The following is a 15,241-nucleotide window of genomic DNA, read 5'->3' as shown; positions in this document are numbered from 1 at the left end:
ACAGTCAGAGGGATCAGAGTGTGACTGGTGTACTACTGAGATGTAATACTGGGATAATGGGTGGGTGATATAACACGTGTACAATGATACAGTCAGAGGGATTAGAGTGTGACTGGTGTACTACTGAGATGTAAGACTGGGATAATGGGTGGGTGACATAACACGTGTACAATGATATAGTCAGAGGGATTAGAGTGTGACTGGTGTACTACTGAGATGTAAGACTGGGATAATGGGTGGGTGATATAACACGTGTACAATGATACAGTCAGAGGGATTAGAGTGTGACTGGTGTACTACTGAGATGTAAGACTGGGATAATGGGTGGGTGACATAACACGTGTACAATGATACAGTCAGAGGGATTAGAGTGTGGCTGGTGTACTACTGAGATGTAAGACTGGGATGATGGGTAGGTGATATAACACGTGTACAATGATACAGTCAGAGGGATTAGAGTGTGGCTGGTGTACTACTGAGATGTAAGACTGGGATAATGGGTGGGTGACATAACACGTGTACAATGATATAGTCAGAGGGATTAGAGTGTGGCTGGTGTACTACTGAGATGTAAGACTGGGATAATGGGTGGGTGATATAACACGTGTACAATGATACAGTCAGAGGGATTAGAGTGTGGCTGGTGTACTACTGAGATGTAAGACTGGGATAATGGGTGGGTGATATAACACGTGTACAATGATATAGTCAGAGGGATTAGAGTGTGGCTGGTGTACTACTGAGATGTAAGACTGGAATAATGGGTGGGTGACATAACACGTGTACAATGATATAGTCAGAGGGATTAGAGTGTGGCTGGTGTACTACTGAGATGTAAGACTGGGATAATGGGTGGGTGACATAACACGTGTACAATGATACAGTCAGGGGGATTAGAGTGTGGCTGGTGTACTACTTAGATGTAAGACTGGGATAATGGGTGGGTGATATAACACGTGTACAATGATACAGTCAGGGGGATTAGAGTGTGGCTGGTGTACTACTGAGATGTAAGACTGGGATAATGGGTGGGTGATATAACATGTGCACAATGATACAGTCAGAGGGATTAGAGTGTGGCTGGTGTACTACTGAGATGTAAGACTGGGATGATGGGTGGGTGATATAACACGTGTACAATGATACAGTCAGAGGGATTAGAGTGTGGCTGGTGTACTACTGAGATGTAAGACTGGGATAATGGGTGGGTGACATAACACGTGTACAATGATATAGTCAGAGGGATTAGAGTGTGACTGGTGTACTACTGAGATGTAAGACTGGGATAATGGGTGGGTGATATAACACGTGTACAATGATACAGTCAGAGGGATTAGAGTGTGACTGGTGTACTACTGAGATGTAAGACTGGGATAATGGGTGGGTGACATAACACGTGTACAATGATACAGTCAGAGGGATTAGAGTGTGGCTGGTGTACTACTGAGATGTAAGACTGGGATGATGGGTAGGTGATATAACACGTGTACAATGATACAGTCAGAGGGATTAGAGTGTGGCTGGTGTACTACTGAGATGTAAGACTGGGATAATGGGTGGGTGACATAACACGTGTACAATGATACAGTCAGGGGGATTAGAGTGTGGCTGGTGTACTACTGAGATGTAAGACTGGGATAATGGGTGGGTGATATAACACGTGTACAATGATACAGTCAGGGGGATTAGAGTGTGGCTGGTGTACTACTGAGATGTAATACTGGGATAATGGGTGGGTGATATAACACGTGTACAATGATACAGTCAGGGGGATTAGAGTTTGGCTGGTGTACTACTGAGATGTAAGACTGGGATAATGGGTGGGTGACATAACACGTGTACAATGATACCATATAACCCATTTACGTCTATACCCAGTACAATTTGTTATATTGTACTCACTTTATCCCATTACGATTCAGCAGGGCATTATTAGTTTGTATATGTTGTATTATTCACCCATATCTTATTCCGTCTTGCTTCTCACAAGTGCATATATATATATACACACACACACACACACATATATATATATATATACACACACACACACATATATATATATATATATATATGCACACACATACACACATATATATATATGCACACACATACACATATATATATATACACACACACATATATATATATACACACACACACATATATATACAGATATAATGTCAGTATCTTACCCCGTTGCCCTCCATGACTGGTGTTAAATACACCTGACATACAAATCACATTGATGGCTGCACTCAGGGATTTGAAAAAAAGACGACACAGCCATCACCTTTCTTGAAACGTCGACTATAAAGGTGATGGCTGTGTCGTCTTTTTTTCAAATCCCTGAGTGCCACCGTCAATGTGATTTGTGTGTGTATATATAATGTATTATTTAGCGTAGGCTGGTCTCTCCCTTACACCGTCCATCCTCTTGCACGGCAGTAGAACGCGGCAGACAGCGGCCATGCAGACTGTTACTTTGTTGTGATAATTTTGCTGCACGTGATAAAACTGTTAGATTGTTCCATCTCCTGTAATGAGATCGTGCTGACTGTAATGAGATCGTGCTGACTGTAATGAGATCGTGCTGACTGTAATGATAATGTGCTGACTGTAATGATAATGTGCTGACTGTAATGATAATGTGCTGACTGTAATGAGATCGTGCTGACTGTAATGAGATCGTGCTGACTGTAATGAGATCGTGCTGACTGTAATGATAATGTGCTGACTGTAATGATAATGTGCTGACTGTAATGATATCGTGCTGACTGTAATGATAATGTGCTGGGTGTAATGATAATGTGCTGACTGTAATGATATCGTGCTGGGTGTAATGATAATGTGCTGACTGTAATGAGATCGTGCTGACTGTAATGAGATCGTGCTGACTGTAATGAGATCGTGCTGACTGTAATGAGATCGTGCTGACTGTAATGAGATCGTGCTGACTGTAATGATAATGTGCTGACTGTAATGATATCGTGCTGACTGTAATGAGATCGTGCTGACTGTAATGATAATGTGCTGACTGTAATGATAATGTGCTGACTGTAATGATAATGTGCTGACTGTAATAATAATGTGCTGACTGTAATGAGATCGTGCTGACTGTAATGAGATCGTGCTGACTGTAATGAGATCGTGCTGATTGTAATGAGATCGTGCTGACTGTAATGATATCGTGCTGACTGTAATGAGATCATGCTGACGGTAATGATAATGTGCTGACTGTAATGAGATCGTGCTGACTGTAATGATAATGTGCTGACTGTAATGAGGTCGTGCTGACTGTAATGATAATGTGCTGGGTGTAATGATAATGTGCTGACTGTAATGAGATCGTGCTTGCTGTAATGAGATCGTGCTGACTGTAATGAGATCGTGCTGACTGTAATGATAATGTGCTGATTGTAATGATATCGTGCTGACTGTAATGATATCGTGCTGACTGTAATGATTTCGTGCTGACTGTAATGAGATCGTGCTGATTGTAATGATATCGTGCTGACTGTAATGATAATGTGCTGACTGTAATGAGATCGTGCTGACTGTAATGAGATCATGCTGACTGTAATGAGATCGTGCTGACTGTAATGATAATGTGCTGACTGTAATGATAATGTGCTGACTGTAATGAGATCGTGCTGACTGTAATGATAATGTGCTGACTGTAATGAGGTCGTGCTGACTGTAATGATAATGTGCTGGGTGTAATGATAATGTGCTGACTGTAATGAGATCGTGCTTGCTGTAATGAGATCGTGCTGACTGTAATGAGATCGTGCTGACTGTAATGAGATCGTGCTGACTGTAATGATAATGTGCTGATTGTAATGATATCGTGCTGACTGTAATGATTTCGTGCTGACTGTAATGATTTTGTGCTGACTGTAATGAGATCGTGCTGACTGTAATGATAATGTGCTGACTGTAATGATAATGTGCTGACTGTAATGATAATGTGCTGACTGTAATGAGATCGTGCTGACTGTAATGAGATCGTGCTGACTGTAATGAGATCATGCTGACTGTAATGATAATGTGCTGACTGTAATGATAATGTGCTGACTGTAATGAGGTCGTGCTGACTGTAATGATAATGTGCTGGGTGTAATGATAATGTGCTGACTGTAATGAGATCGTGCTTGCTGTAATGAGATCGTGCTGACTGTAATGAGATCGTGCTGACTGTAATGAGATCGTGCTGACTGTAATGATAATGTGCTGATTGTAATGATATCGTGCTGACTGTAATGAGATCGTGCTGACTGTAATGAGATCGTGCTGACTGTAATGAGATCGTGCTGACTGTAATGATAATGTGCTGATTGTAATGATATCGTGCTGACTGTAATGATATCGTGCTGACTGTAATGATATCGTGCTGACTGTAATGATGTCGTGCTGACTGTAATGATGTCGTGCTGACTGTAATGATGTCGTGCTGACTGTAATGATAATGTGCTGGGTGTAATGAGATCGTGCTGACTGTAATGATAATGTGCTGACTGTAATGATAATGTGCTGACTGTAATGATAATGTGCTGACTGTAATGATAATGTGCTGACTGTAATGTCCCCTGATCTCTCTGCTCTTTCTGCAGACCGCGTATACAATTCCTATCATGGCCTTTGCGTTTGTGTGTCACCCAGAGGTGCTGCCCATATACACAGAGCTGAAGGAGTGAGTATGCCAGAGATGGCGGCGCGGTGGGGATGCTGCTTGTATGTATTGTCAATGCTGTGACTGTACTGGATGCTTATAGGGAGTCATTTACAGAACACACACTCAAAGCCTATTTCATTCTGTGCACACGTAGCTCTCTATAGGACTTGCCTATTAACACCATACGACCACTCAACTCCTGCTCAACAGGACGCCCCCTAGAGACTGATGTGCGTATCTCATCCTGCCAGTGGTGGATCCAGGGTAGACTGCCTGTGGCTGCACATTATGGCCCTCATTCAGAGCCGTACGCTCTGAGCAGAGCGCACGCTCTGAATGAGGGCCGCCCTCCATGAAAATGGAGCGTCCTCCTGGACGCTCGTATAGCTGTGGGTCACCACCCACAGGCTATACGAGCGTGCATTTTGATGGCCGCGATGGTCGTGACCATCGCGACCATCGAAATTGCGAGCCGGAGCCTGCAGTTGAGGTTTTCAACCGCAAGCTCCGGAGTGATTTTGGCTCTATCAGAGCCAAAATCACTCCCACTGACATCACTAGTGATGTCAGTGGGCCGGCTTCTGACGGGAGGCGTTCCCGTGGGAACGCCCCCGTCAGGGAGGCACGCCCCCGGCACGCCTACCAAAGGGGGCGTGCTGTCAATCAACATCGACAGCACGCCCCCTTTGATCAGACACAACGAGCGAAGGACTTTCCTTCGCTCGTCGCGTCTGGCGCATGCGCACGACGGAGCTCCCTCCGTCGTGCGCATGCTCAGTCCATAACATCGACCCACTTGCGAGCGGACAGCCGCTCGCGAGTGGGTCTGAATCAGGCCCTATATCCTCTTCCTGCGCCTCATACATAGCCGTACAGCATGCAGCGGCTGTAGCAGGCTGATTGGTGGATGGTACTGGTCATCCTGCAATCAGAGTGCAGGAGGAGGCGGGACTAGGCTAAATCACCCCCTCTGGATCCGTCTTTGCATCCTGCAAAACAGAATCTGGTTTATTCATTGGTTTGAAATGAGGCCCAGGAGTCCGTCTAGCTCGCATTGCGTTAGGAACATGCAGACACTGCCAGATGCTGGTTCCATGCACTGTGCATTAACATTGGATAAATTCACATGGAAATAGGCCGCTATGTGATGAACTCCAATTGTGTGTACAGTGGGCCTGATTCTCTATGGAACGCAACTGCGAATGCAATAGCGATTACACACGCAGTTCAACTGCGATAGTATGCTAATCCTCTGCGATCGCTATGCCGCCGCAGCACAACATAAGGACGCCCACTTTACCTTACACACATCTGTAATGTTTAGCAAGACTGCAAAACCATCGGTACCATCGCAGCCTCACGCACACTAGCTCTGACCCTACTCAGGAATTGCTAACTTCATCGCACACAGTGAGGCCTCGGGCTGCGTACGGCATCGCACACTATGAGGCCTCGGGCTGCGTACGGCATCGCACACTATGAGGCCTCGGGCTGCGTACGGCAGCGCAGTGGATAAATTATGCACGTCCCTGCAACGGCGGTCAAACTCACTGGCACGCCTGCGTATCCCCAACCACCCCGTCGTCACCACCCACAAACGGCTCTTCCTGTCAATCACTCTTCGATGGTTCTACGTAGTCACTGCTAGTTCGTGTACGTGCACTGCGATGCATGTGTAGTCGTGCTGGGATCCTTGCTGAATCATGTGTGCATGATGGGCACAATATTTCTGTGTACAATGGGCCTGATTCAGAGCCGGACGCTCTGACCAGGGCCCTCCTACATGAAAATGGAGCGGCCTTATGGACGCTCGCATAGCTGTGGGTTACCACCCACAGCTTATGCGAGTGTCCATGATGATGGTCGCGATGGTCAAGACCATCGCGACCATCAGACTTGCGAGTGAAACCCTGTGGTCGGGTTTCTCAACCGCAAAGGGCCAGGAGTGATTTTGGCTCTATCAGAGCCAAAATCACTCCTACTGACATCACTAGTGATGTCAGTGGGGCCGGCTTCAGACGGTAGGCGTTCCCATGGCGCCTCTGTCTGGCAACCACGCCCCCAGCACGCCCACCAAAGGGGGCGTGCTGTCAATCAACATCGATAGCACGCCCTCTTTGGTGCGAGACCCGGAGCGACGGAGAGCCCGTCGCTATCCGGGTCTCGCGCATGCGCACGACGGAGCTCCCCGGCACGCCCACCAAAGGGGGCGTCCTGCGCGAGCGGGTCTGAATGACCCCCTGTGTGTGTATATTTAGCATTTCCCTCAGCTGTGGTGCACCTGTAGTACTGATGTGTGTACATGTGATACATTGGTGTGTAGTGTAGCGTGTACTGATGTGTGTACATGTGATACATTGGTGTGTAGTGTAGCGTGTACTGATGTGTGTACATGTGATACATTGGTGTGTAGTGTAACGTGTACTGAGTGCCACAATCCTATCTCACCAGCGCCTCTAAGAAGAAGATGCAGCAAGTGTCTAACATCTCCATCGCGGTCATGTACTGTATGTATTTCCTGGCCGCCCTGTTTGGATATCTCACCTTCTATGGTACGTTGTGGTAGAACAGGATGAGCTTAGTGTGTGGAAGATTCCCGGTGATGCGGGAGACGGCTGAGCCTGATGTATCCTCCATTCTGTTACCTGCATTAGTTTAGCCCTTTCCTGATTCCTAAGCTGTTGTGCCTTTCCCTCCCCTCTGTACCTGCTTGTCCTGCTCCCGCTGATGGTGCCCCCTTGTCCTGCTCCCGCTGATGACGCCCCCTTGTCCTGCTCCCGCAGATGATGCACCCTTGTCCTGCTCCCGCAGATGATGCCCCCTTGTCCTGCTCCCGCTGATGATGCCCCCTTGTCCTGCTCCCGCAGATGATGCCCCCTTGTCCTGCTCCCGCTGATGCCCCCTTGTCCTGCTCCCGCAGATGATGCCCCCTTGTCCTGCTCCCGCTGATGGTGCCCCCTTGTCCTGCTCCCGCTGATGGTGCCCCCTTGTCCTGCTCCCGCTGATGGTGCCCCCTTGTCCTGCTCCCGCTGATGATGCCCCCTTGTCCTTCACCCGCTGATGACGCCCCCTTGTCCTTCACCCGCTGATGACGCCCCTTTGTCCTGCTCCCGCTGATGACGCCCCCTTGTCCTGCTCCCGCTGATGACGCCCCCTTGTCCTGCTCCCGCTGATGACGCCCCCTTGTCCTGCTCCCGCTGATGACGCCCCCTTGTCCTGCTCCCGCTGATGATGCCCCCTTGTCCTGCTCCCGCTGATGATGCCCCCTTGTCCTGCTCCCGCTGATGATGCCCCCTTGTCCTGCTCCCGCAGATGATGCCCCTTGTCCTGCTCCCGCTGATGGTGCCCCCTTGTCCTGCTCCCGCTGATGATGCCCCCTTGTCCTGCTCCCGCTGATGATGCCCCCTTGTCCTGCTCCCGCTGATGATGCCCCCTTGTCCTGCTCCCGCAGATGATGCCCCCTTGTCCTGCTCCCGCAGATGATGCCCCCTTGTCCTGCTCCCGCTGATGGTGCCCCCTTGTCCTGCTCCCGCTGATGGTGCCCCCTTGTCCTGCTCCCGCTGATGGTGCCCCCTTGTCCTGCTCCCGCTGATGGTGCCCCCTTGTCCTGCTCCCGCTGATGGTGCCCCCTTGTCCTTCACCCGCTGATGATGCCCCTTTGTCCTGCTCCCGCTGATGACGCCCCCTTGTCCTGCTCCCGCAGATGACGCCCCCTTGTCCTGCTCCCGCTGATGACGCCCCCTTGTCCTGCTCCCGCTGATGACGCCCCCTTGTCCTGCTCCCGCTGATGACGCCCCCTTGTCCTGCTCCCGCTGATGACGCCCCCTTGTCCTGCTCCCGCTGATGATGCCCCCTTGTCCTGCTCCCGCTGATGATGCCCCCTTGTCCTGCTCCCGCAGATGATGCCCCTTGTCCTGCTCCCGCTGATGGTGCCCCCTTGTCCTGCTCCCGCTGATGGTGCCCCCTTGTCCTGCTCCCGCTGATGGTGCCCCCTTGTCCTGCTCCCGCTGATGACGCCCCCGCTGTGACTCACCCTCTCTTATATCCTGCTACAGGCCACGTGGAGTCGGAGCTCCTGCACACTTACAGCTACGTGGATCCATTTGACATCCTGATTCTGTGCGTGCGCGTGGCTGTGCTCACAGCTGTCACGCTCACCGTGCCCATCGTGTTATTCCCGGTAAGTGAGAGGTGAATCCCAGACATGAGCAGCAAAGCTCCATATAAAGGAGCAGTGGCGGATGTGACCGCAGACCCGAGCAGGGCTCAGCGTTGATGGGGCTGATCAGAGTTGGGAGTGAAGCAAAAAGAAGACGTCACTTTGGCCGTGATTCAGAGTTGCACGCTAATGCTGACGCAGCGGTACGAACATTTGCTAATTCAGCCGTAGCAGAAACTTGTATTGAGACGCCCAGCGGAGCCTGCGGATACATACGCAGAATCGGGCGCAGATCATGCAAACATCAACTCCTTGAGTGAGTCTATTGTCGCACAGCATTGCCGCAGTGCCTGAGCCGCTGGAGCCATGTTCACGTGCAGGATCGCAGAGACGCTCCGAAAACGGCCGGAGGACGCCTCTGTTTTATCCGGCAATCCCTGTTACCTCCCACGAAACGTTTGCTACCTGTCAATCATTTGTGATTGAATCCTCACGGCAACCATAATCACAATTCAATCACCGCGTCTGCGCATTGCGTCTGGGACTCATGCGCAGACCACCGATAATTTCTGAAATGCGTGACCATCGGAATAGCGCACAGCTCTGAATCTGGCCCTGCAGTATGTTCCTGGGACAAACCATGGTGCAATGCATGGGGGCGAATACGAGTCTGATCTTAGCTGTGCGTGTAGCCCGTAGGATAGCCGTGCGTGGGGCCTGGTTATAACGTACTAATGATTCCCTGGCCTCTTCTCCATCAGGTGCGTCGTGCCATCCAGCACATGCTCTTCCAGAACAAGGAATTCAGTTGGATCAGACACACCATCATTGCCGTAGTGCTGCTTACGCTAATTAACCTGCTGGTTATCTTTGCCCCCTCCATTCTGGGAATATTTGGGATTATCGGTGAGTATTATTCTGATTGGGATAGAAATCTTCTTCACATCCTTTATCGCAGAACCGTGAGCACGTTCCTCTCCTCGTGTGACCACTGCGCCAATGTTTCTGTAGTAAATGCGCAGACGTTATATGTGACATGTCGCAGCTTTTGTTGATGAAGAGTGTTAGTAAATAAGCCTTAATCAGGTAAGAGAGAAATGCACATGATGGCAGAAGTACGGACGCCACGTCACAGTCTTGCCGATCATATCTTAGTGACACATTGTTCTTTTTACTCCTAAAATACTCCTCATTTATACAGGACTAACGCGCTTGCACTCTAACATGTGACTTCATGGCGCAATAGACATCGCCTCGATCTTCACCCACTGACGCTCATTGGCATATCTCATCCTGATTGTCTATGCGTTCGGATGCAGAATTGTCTGAATGACTGTAGCCATCTGCAGAACATTACCCCGCATGTCACCTGTACCAACACCTGTCTCTGCCTCTCCAGGTGCCACATCTGCTCCATGTCTGATCTTCATCTTCCCAGCAGTCTTCTATATTCGCATCATGCCCAAAGACAAAGAGCCTACGAGGTCCCCGCCAAAGATTCTGGTAAGGAGGCTGAGATTACCAGGTGTTCCTCCACTCACCAGTGACACCCCTCCTCTGCAGGGACACGTACAGCGCTCCCCCTCCTCTGTAGGACACGTACAGTGCTCCCCCTCCTCTGCAGTGACAGCTACAGTGCTCCCCCTCCTCTGCAGGGACAGCTACAGTGCTCCCCCTCCTCTGCAGGGACAGCTACAGTGCTCCCCCTCCTCTGCAGGGACAGCTACAGTGCTCCCCCTCCTCTGCAGGGACAGCTACAGTGCTCCCCCTCCTCTGCAGGGACAGCTACAGTGCTCCCCCTCCTCTGCAGGGACAGCTACAGTGCTCCCCCTCCTCTGCAGGGACAGGTACAGTGCTCCCCCTCCTCTGCAGGGACAGGTACAGTGCTCCCCCTCCTCTGCAGGGACAGGTACAGTGCTCCCCCTCCTCTGCAGGGACAGGTACAGTGCTCCCCCTCCTCTGCAGGGACAGGTACAGTGCTCCCCCTCCTCTGCAGGGACAGGTACAGTGCTCCCCCTCCTCTGCAGGGACAGGTACAGTGCTCCCCCTCCTCTGCAGGGACACGTACAGTGCTCCCCCTCCTCTGCAGGGACAGCTACAGTGCTCCCCCTCCTCTGCAGGGACAGCTACAGTGCTCCCCTCCTCTGCAGGGACACGTACAGTGCTCCCCCTCCTCTGCAGGGACACGACCAGTGCTCCCCCTCTGCAGGGACACGTACAGTGCTCCCCCTCCTCTGCAGGGACACGTACAGTGCTCCCCCTCCTCTGGGCATGTAGGGCTGTAGTGTAATACGTTCTGTATGAGGCATGGCCTATGGATAGTTTCCTCTGACTAATTATATATATATATATATTGTCTGGTTACAGGCTGCCTGCTTTGCTGCACTGGGGTTCCTCTTCATGATCATGAGTCTCAGTTTTATCATCATTGACTGGTCAAGTGGAAACCATAAAAGCAGCGGATCCCACTAATGTCCCCGTCCTCTCCCCCGTCTGTCTCCCATCTGTCCCCCATCATCCCCAGACGTAACAATGCAAAGTGACTACACTGCTGGCACATCATTCACAGTCGGGACAAGTGTGTGTTCTTCTACATATGTGCCCTGGGAAGGGGCTGAAGATTTGGCGCCTCTCCTTCTGAGAGAGGAGAAGTGACATGTCCAGCTCTAGTAGGGTCCATAGATGCCAAGTCCCTCTCATCTGTGTGCTGAAACGAGGGCTGTACAGAGCAGGATGGGGTCATGTGACAGATAACAGGGTGGGGTCATGTGACAGATACAGGGTGGGGTCATGTGACAGATACAGGGTGGGGGTCAGCTATTGCTGCACAGAAGTGTATGGAGCAGTCACGCTCTTTGTTCTCTGATAAAACTTCCAAGTAAGCGTTTATATATTGTCCCAATGACTGTTATGCTGAGTTACAGATGAGGGGGTCCTTAAACTGTATTGTAGTGGTCTGTAGTGAGCATCCCTGATCTGCTTAGCAATGGGGGGGGGGCAGTTAAATTAGGGGAAGAAGAAAGAGACTCACATTAGAGACCGGGATTTTCTGGAGTAGGTTCCCCCGGACGTAAGACCAGCATTGTAACCACACTTTTCCCCAATAATATGGGGTTTTGTTTAGCAAATCCCATGAAATATGCAGCCCCGGTCATTCCACAGACCTTGGTGGCCCCTTTGCTAATGAAGCCTACTTCACAGGCCATACCCACCAGGGACCCCACCCCGCACAGTAACCTGTTGATTACATTGAAGAATAAGAAGGAAATCCCATGGAAGAAGGACTGCGGAGCTGTAGACAAAGGCCTGCCTGGTATTTCATGTCAAACAAAAGCCAGCGCATATAAAAGCAAGTCACGTCCACGCGTGGTGACAAGTTCCCGGGGGCCTCTGTATCTCATTCCCCTGCCAGGGGCAGCAGGACGCCCACATCTTCCACGGGACCTGCTAGAACAAGCGGAAGCTGTTTTGTATTCTGTATAATTTCTGCCCCTCCGTGTGGCTGGAGGGGAACATGATGGGAGAGAGACCAGTACCAGAGACCAGTGAGAGCCCAAATCTAGTAACCCCCTCAGTGCCAGAACAAGAAGGGTCCATGTAAATCTCTAGCAATGATTTACAGTCACACTATAAGGTCATATATTCTTCCAGTCACCCAGAACAACTTCCTCTCCAGCAACCTGCAAACGGTCACGTGAGCCTGATGACTTTCATTGTTAGTTTTGTAACAAATACGTCCCTATTTCCTTATGATGCCGTTCAGAGGGGGCCACAACTCCGGCACTGGGCCTGCAAATAAAACATTGTGCTAAGGCGTCATGGTTGGGATTTGTGGTGGCGCTTTGTAACTTAGACAAAATGGATGTGTAATCCGGGGGATTGTTATGTTACTTACAGTCCTGATAGTTGGAAGTCTCTGAGGGAGTGGAAAATCCATCTTTAGGTACAAACAATATGAGAATTCATGTATAAAAGTACGTACTGGAAAGGTAGCTTATTATAGCATTAATTCCCCATATTTATACATTTCCCCATAGTCCTGCCAGTGTGAATTAAGCTGAAGGGGGCTCATTATTCTGCAGACAGTTTTGGGATTGTGTTTGGTGGCTCAGCCTCTAGTAATGTGGTTGAGGTCATTTTATGTATTGTAAGTTTGTATTGTGTTACTTCCCTTCCAGTATTTATTTGCTATTTTAACATTTTCCGCCCTGTAATGTGAACTTTTCATAACAGTCCTGTCTAGAACCTAAGGACTAAGGTAAGCGTTCATGGTGTCAGTATTTGCGTGAGTAGGAATACGCCTCTTTCTGATGGGTTATTTCACCGTTTTATGTTTTATTTCTCATTTCCGGCTGTTTTCGCCCTATATAATAGTAAATAGCTGTCATTCTCTGTTACTGATCTGTGTGCTGTACGCTGCGTTACTCGCATCTACTGCGGTCTGTTCACTTACTGATATCACCAGGACAATCTGTACAACTGTAATTTATCATTGTGTTCTTATTTGTACTTTTTTTAACTACTTTTTAATAAAAATATAGAATATTAGATTCCTCATCCACCTTGGAGTAAAGAAGGGGATCGGGGTCGGCTATGAGGCTTTCATGTAGTATAAGCATATTAAATTATAATGAAATTAGTTATTTTTTGGAGAAGGGAACCTGTTTATACCAGAGAATTTAATGAATCTTTCTATGTGAAAAATAAAAGCAATATAATTGGATTTGTGACTTGTTTTATTCTTTATTTACTGTGTACTATTACCAGTAATCTTAGGGTTATAGCCTGGCAGCAGCAATGGTAGATGCATTGCTGAGGTGAAATAAGGATGTGCCTCATGCCTCAGTGATGTCAGTAACAAAATGTCTTCCTCTGCTTTGTGTGAGCTGCAGATACTAAATATATTCACCACGGTCTCTGGCTCCTCTGCGGCAGGCTACTTGTTTGGAGGAAGGAGGTTCTCTAAAGGTGCGTACACACTGGGCGATTAAAGTGGACGACTGAACGATATCGTTATCATTCAGTCGTCCACTTTATCGTCCATTTTTAACACAAAAACGATGAACGATAACGACGACATGCGGGCCAACCTGACGATGTCGTTAGGTTGCTGCATGTTGGGGAATGGGGGAGAGAGCCCGGCGCTGAATTATATCGTTAATGATATCGTTCAGCGGGTGTGCTCAGAGTCATGAATGACATTGAGCACAGTCTGCCGGGGACACACTAGACGATATCGCATATCGTCTAGTGTGTACGCACCTTAACAGTAGGCACAGAGGGACTGACAGCTTTGTAGACTTGCTTTACAGAAATGCTTAGTGTAGATTGGTTGATTCAGTATATGTGGGTGGGGCCGGTGATGTCACAGTAACTCAGGTGACGGCATTCTGGGCTTTATGACCTGGGCGATATCCTATCAGGACACTGCCCGATATGTGTGGAAGGGTCTTCAGCTGTCTCTAATGGAGTGGGATGGTAACACCAGAGTCTCAGGGTAACGCTGATCAGCATCTTATTCCCATCACGGCTCATGTATGAAAACGCCAACTTTGGGGTTTAATGGTCCTTTAAATGTACAACTCAGTATCGGGTGGGGGCATTAAAACTCCTGTGATAGAGGTTGGCCTGACAGTAAACTGTATGTACTGTATGTTCTAGGTGACAGATTGCTGTTTCCTGTGACAGGCAGATCACAGGAACTGTCCCCTGATGTACAGCCTGCTCCTATGTCTGCCAACCCTGCATCTGTCTGTGTATAAGTCACTCACACATCTTCCTTGTCCCCCATCGCTGGCACATTACAGTGTATGTCCCCCATCGCTGGCACATTGCAGTGTATGTCCCCCATCGCTGGCACATTACAGTGTATGTCCCCCATCGCTGGCACATTACAGTGTATGTCCCCCATCGCAGGCACATTACAATGTATGTCCCCCATCGCTGGCACATTACAGTGTATGTCCCCCATCGCTGGCACATTACAGTGTATGTCCCCCATCGCTGGCACATTACAGTGTATGTCCCCCATCGCTGGCACATTACAGTGTATGTCCCCCATCGCTGGCACATTACAGTGTATGTCCCCCATCGCTGGCACATTACAGTGTATGTCCCCCATCGCTGGCACATTACAGAGTATGTCCCCCATCGCTGGCACATTGCAGTGTAATTGGCAGGGAAACCTGTGACAAATGTATTTCCCAAAATCCCACACTGTGGGGCCTGTCCTTCAGCCACAAGACTCCATTCCATTGACCTATTGCCTGTGTGGTGTTTCCTAATAACGAGATAAGGGGCGCTAAAACATTAATTATTAATTACAGAGGGGCACACAGACTTGCATAAAGATAAAAAATGGATACTTGCCCACTGAGCTGACAAACTAATTCCAAAGTACGTTTATA

General features: G+C 49.1%; 1 protein-coding gene across 1 annotated transcript in view; it reads left to right on the top strand.

Annotated features, from left to right (window-relative positions):
- The window catches only part of LOC148435696 (sodium-coupled neutral amino acid transporter 3-like), a 137,015-nt gene extending 123,458 nt beyond the window's left edge, over window positions 1–13,557 (top strand). Inside the window, exons 11-16 of the mRNA XM_088465630.1 lie at window positions 4,614–4,693; window positions 7,127–7,227; window positions 8,731–8,855; window positions 9,596–9,740; window positions 10,234–10,337; window positions 11,202–13,557. Of these exons, the coding sequence (XP_088321756.1) occupies window positions 4,614–4,693; window positions 7,127–7,227; window positions 8,731–8,855; window positions 9,596–9,740; window positions 10,234–10,337; window positions 11,202–11,306 (660 nt within the window). The 3' untranslated portion in view covers window positions 11,307–13,557. The remainder of the gene's footprint in view (window positions 1–4,613; window positions 4,694–7,126; window positions 7,228–8,730; window positions 8,856–9,595; window positions 9,741–10,233; window positions 10,338–11,201) is intronic.
- The last annotated feature ends 1,684 nt before the right edge of the window (window positions 13,558–15,241 follow it).

The sequence above is a fragment of the Taudactylus pleione genome, unplaced genomic scaffold, assembly GCF_031769625.1.
Source record: "Taudactylus pleione unplaced genomic scaffold, aTauple2 ptg002059l, whole genome shotgun sequence".
In the NCBI taxonomy this organism is placed as follows: Eukaryota; Metazoa; Chordata; class Amphibia; order Anura; family Myobatrachidae; genus Taudactylus; species Taudactylus pleione.
This window is presented reverse-complemented; position numbering and strand designations above follow the sequence as displayed.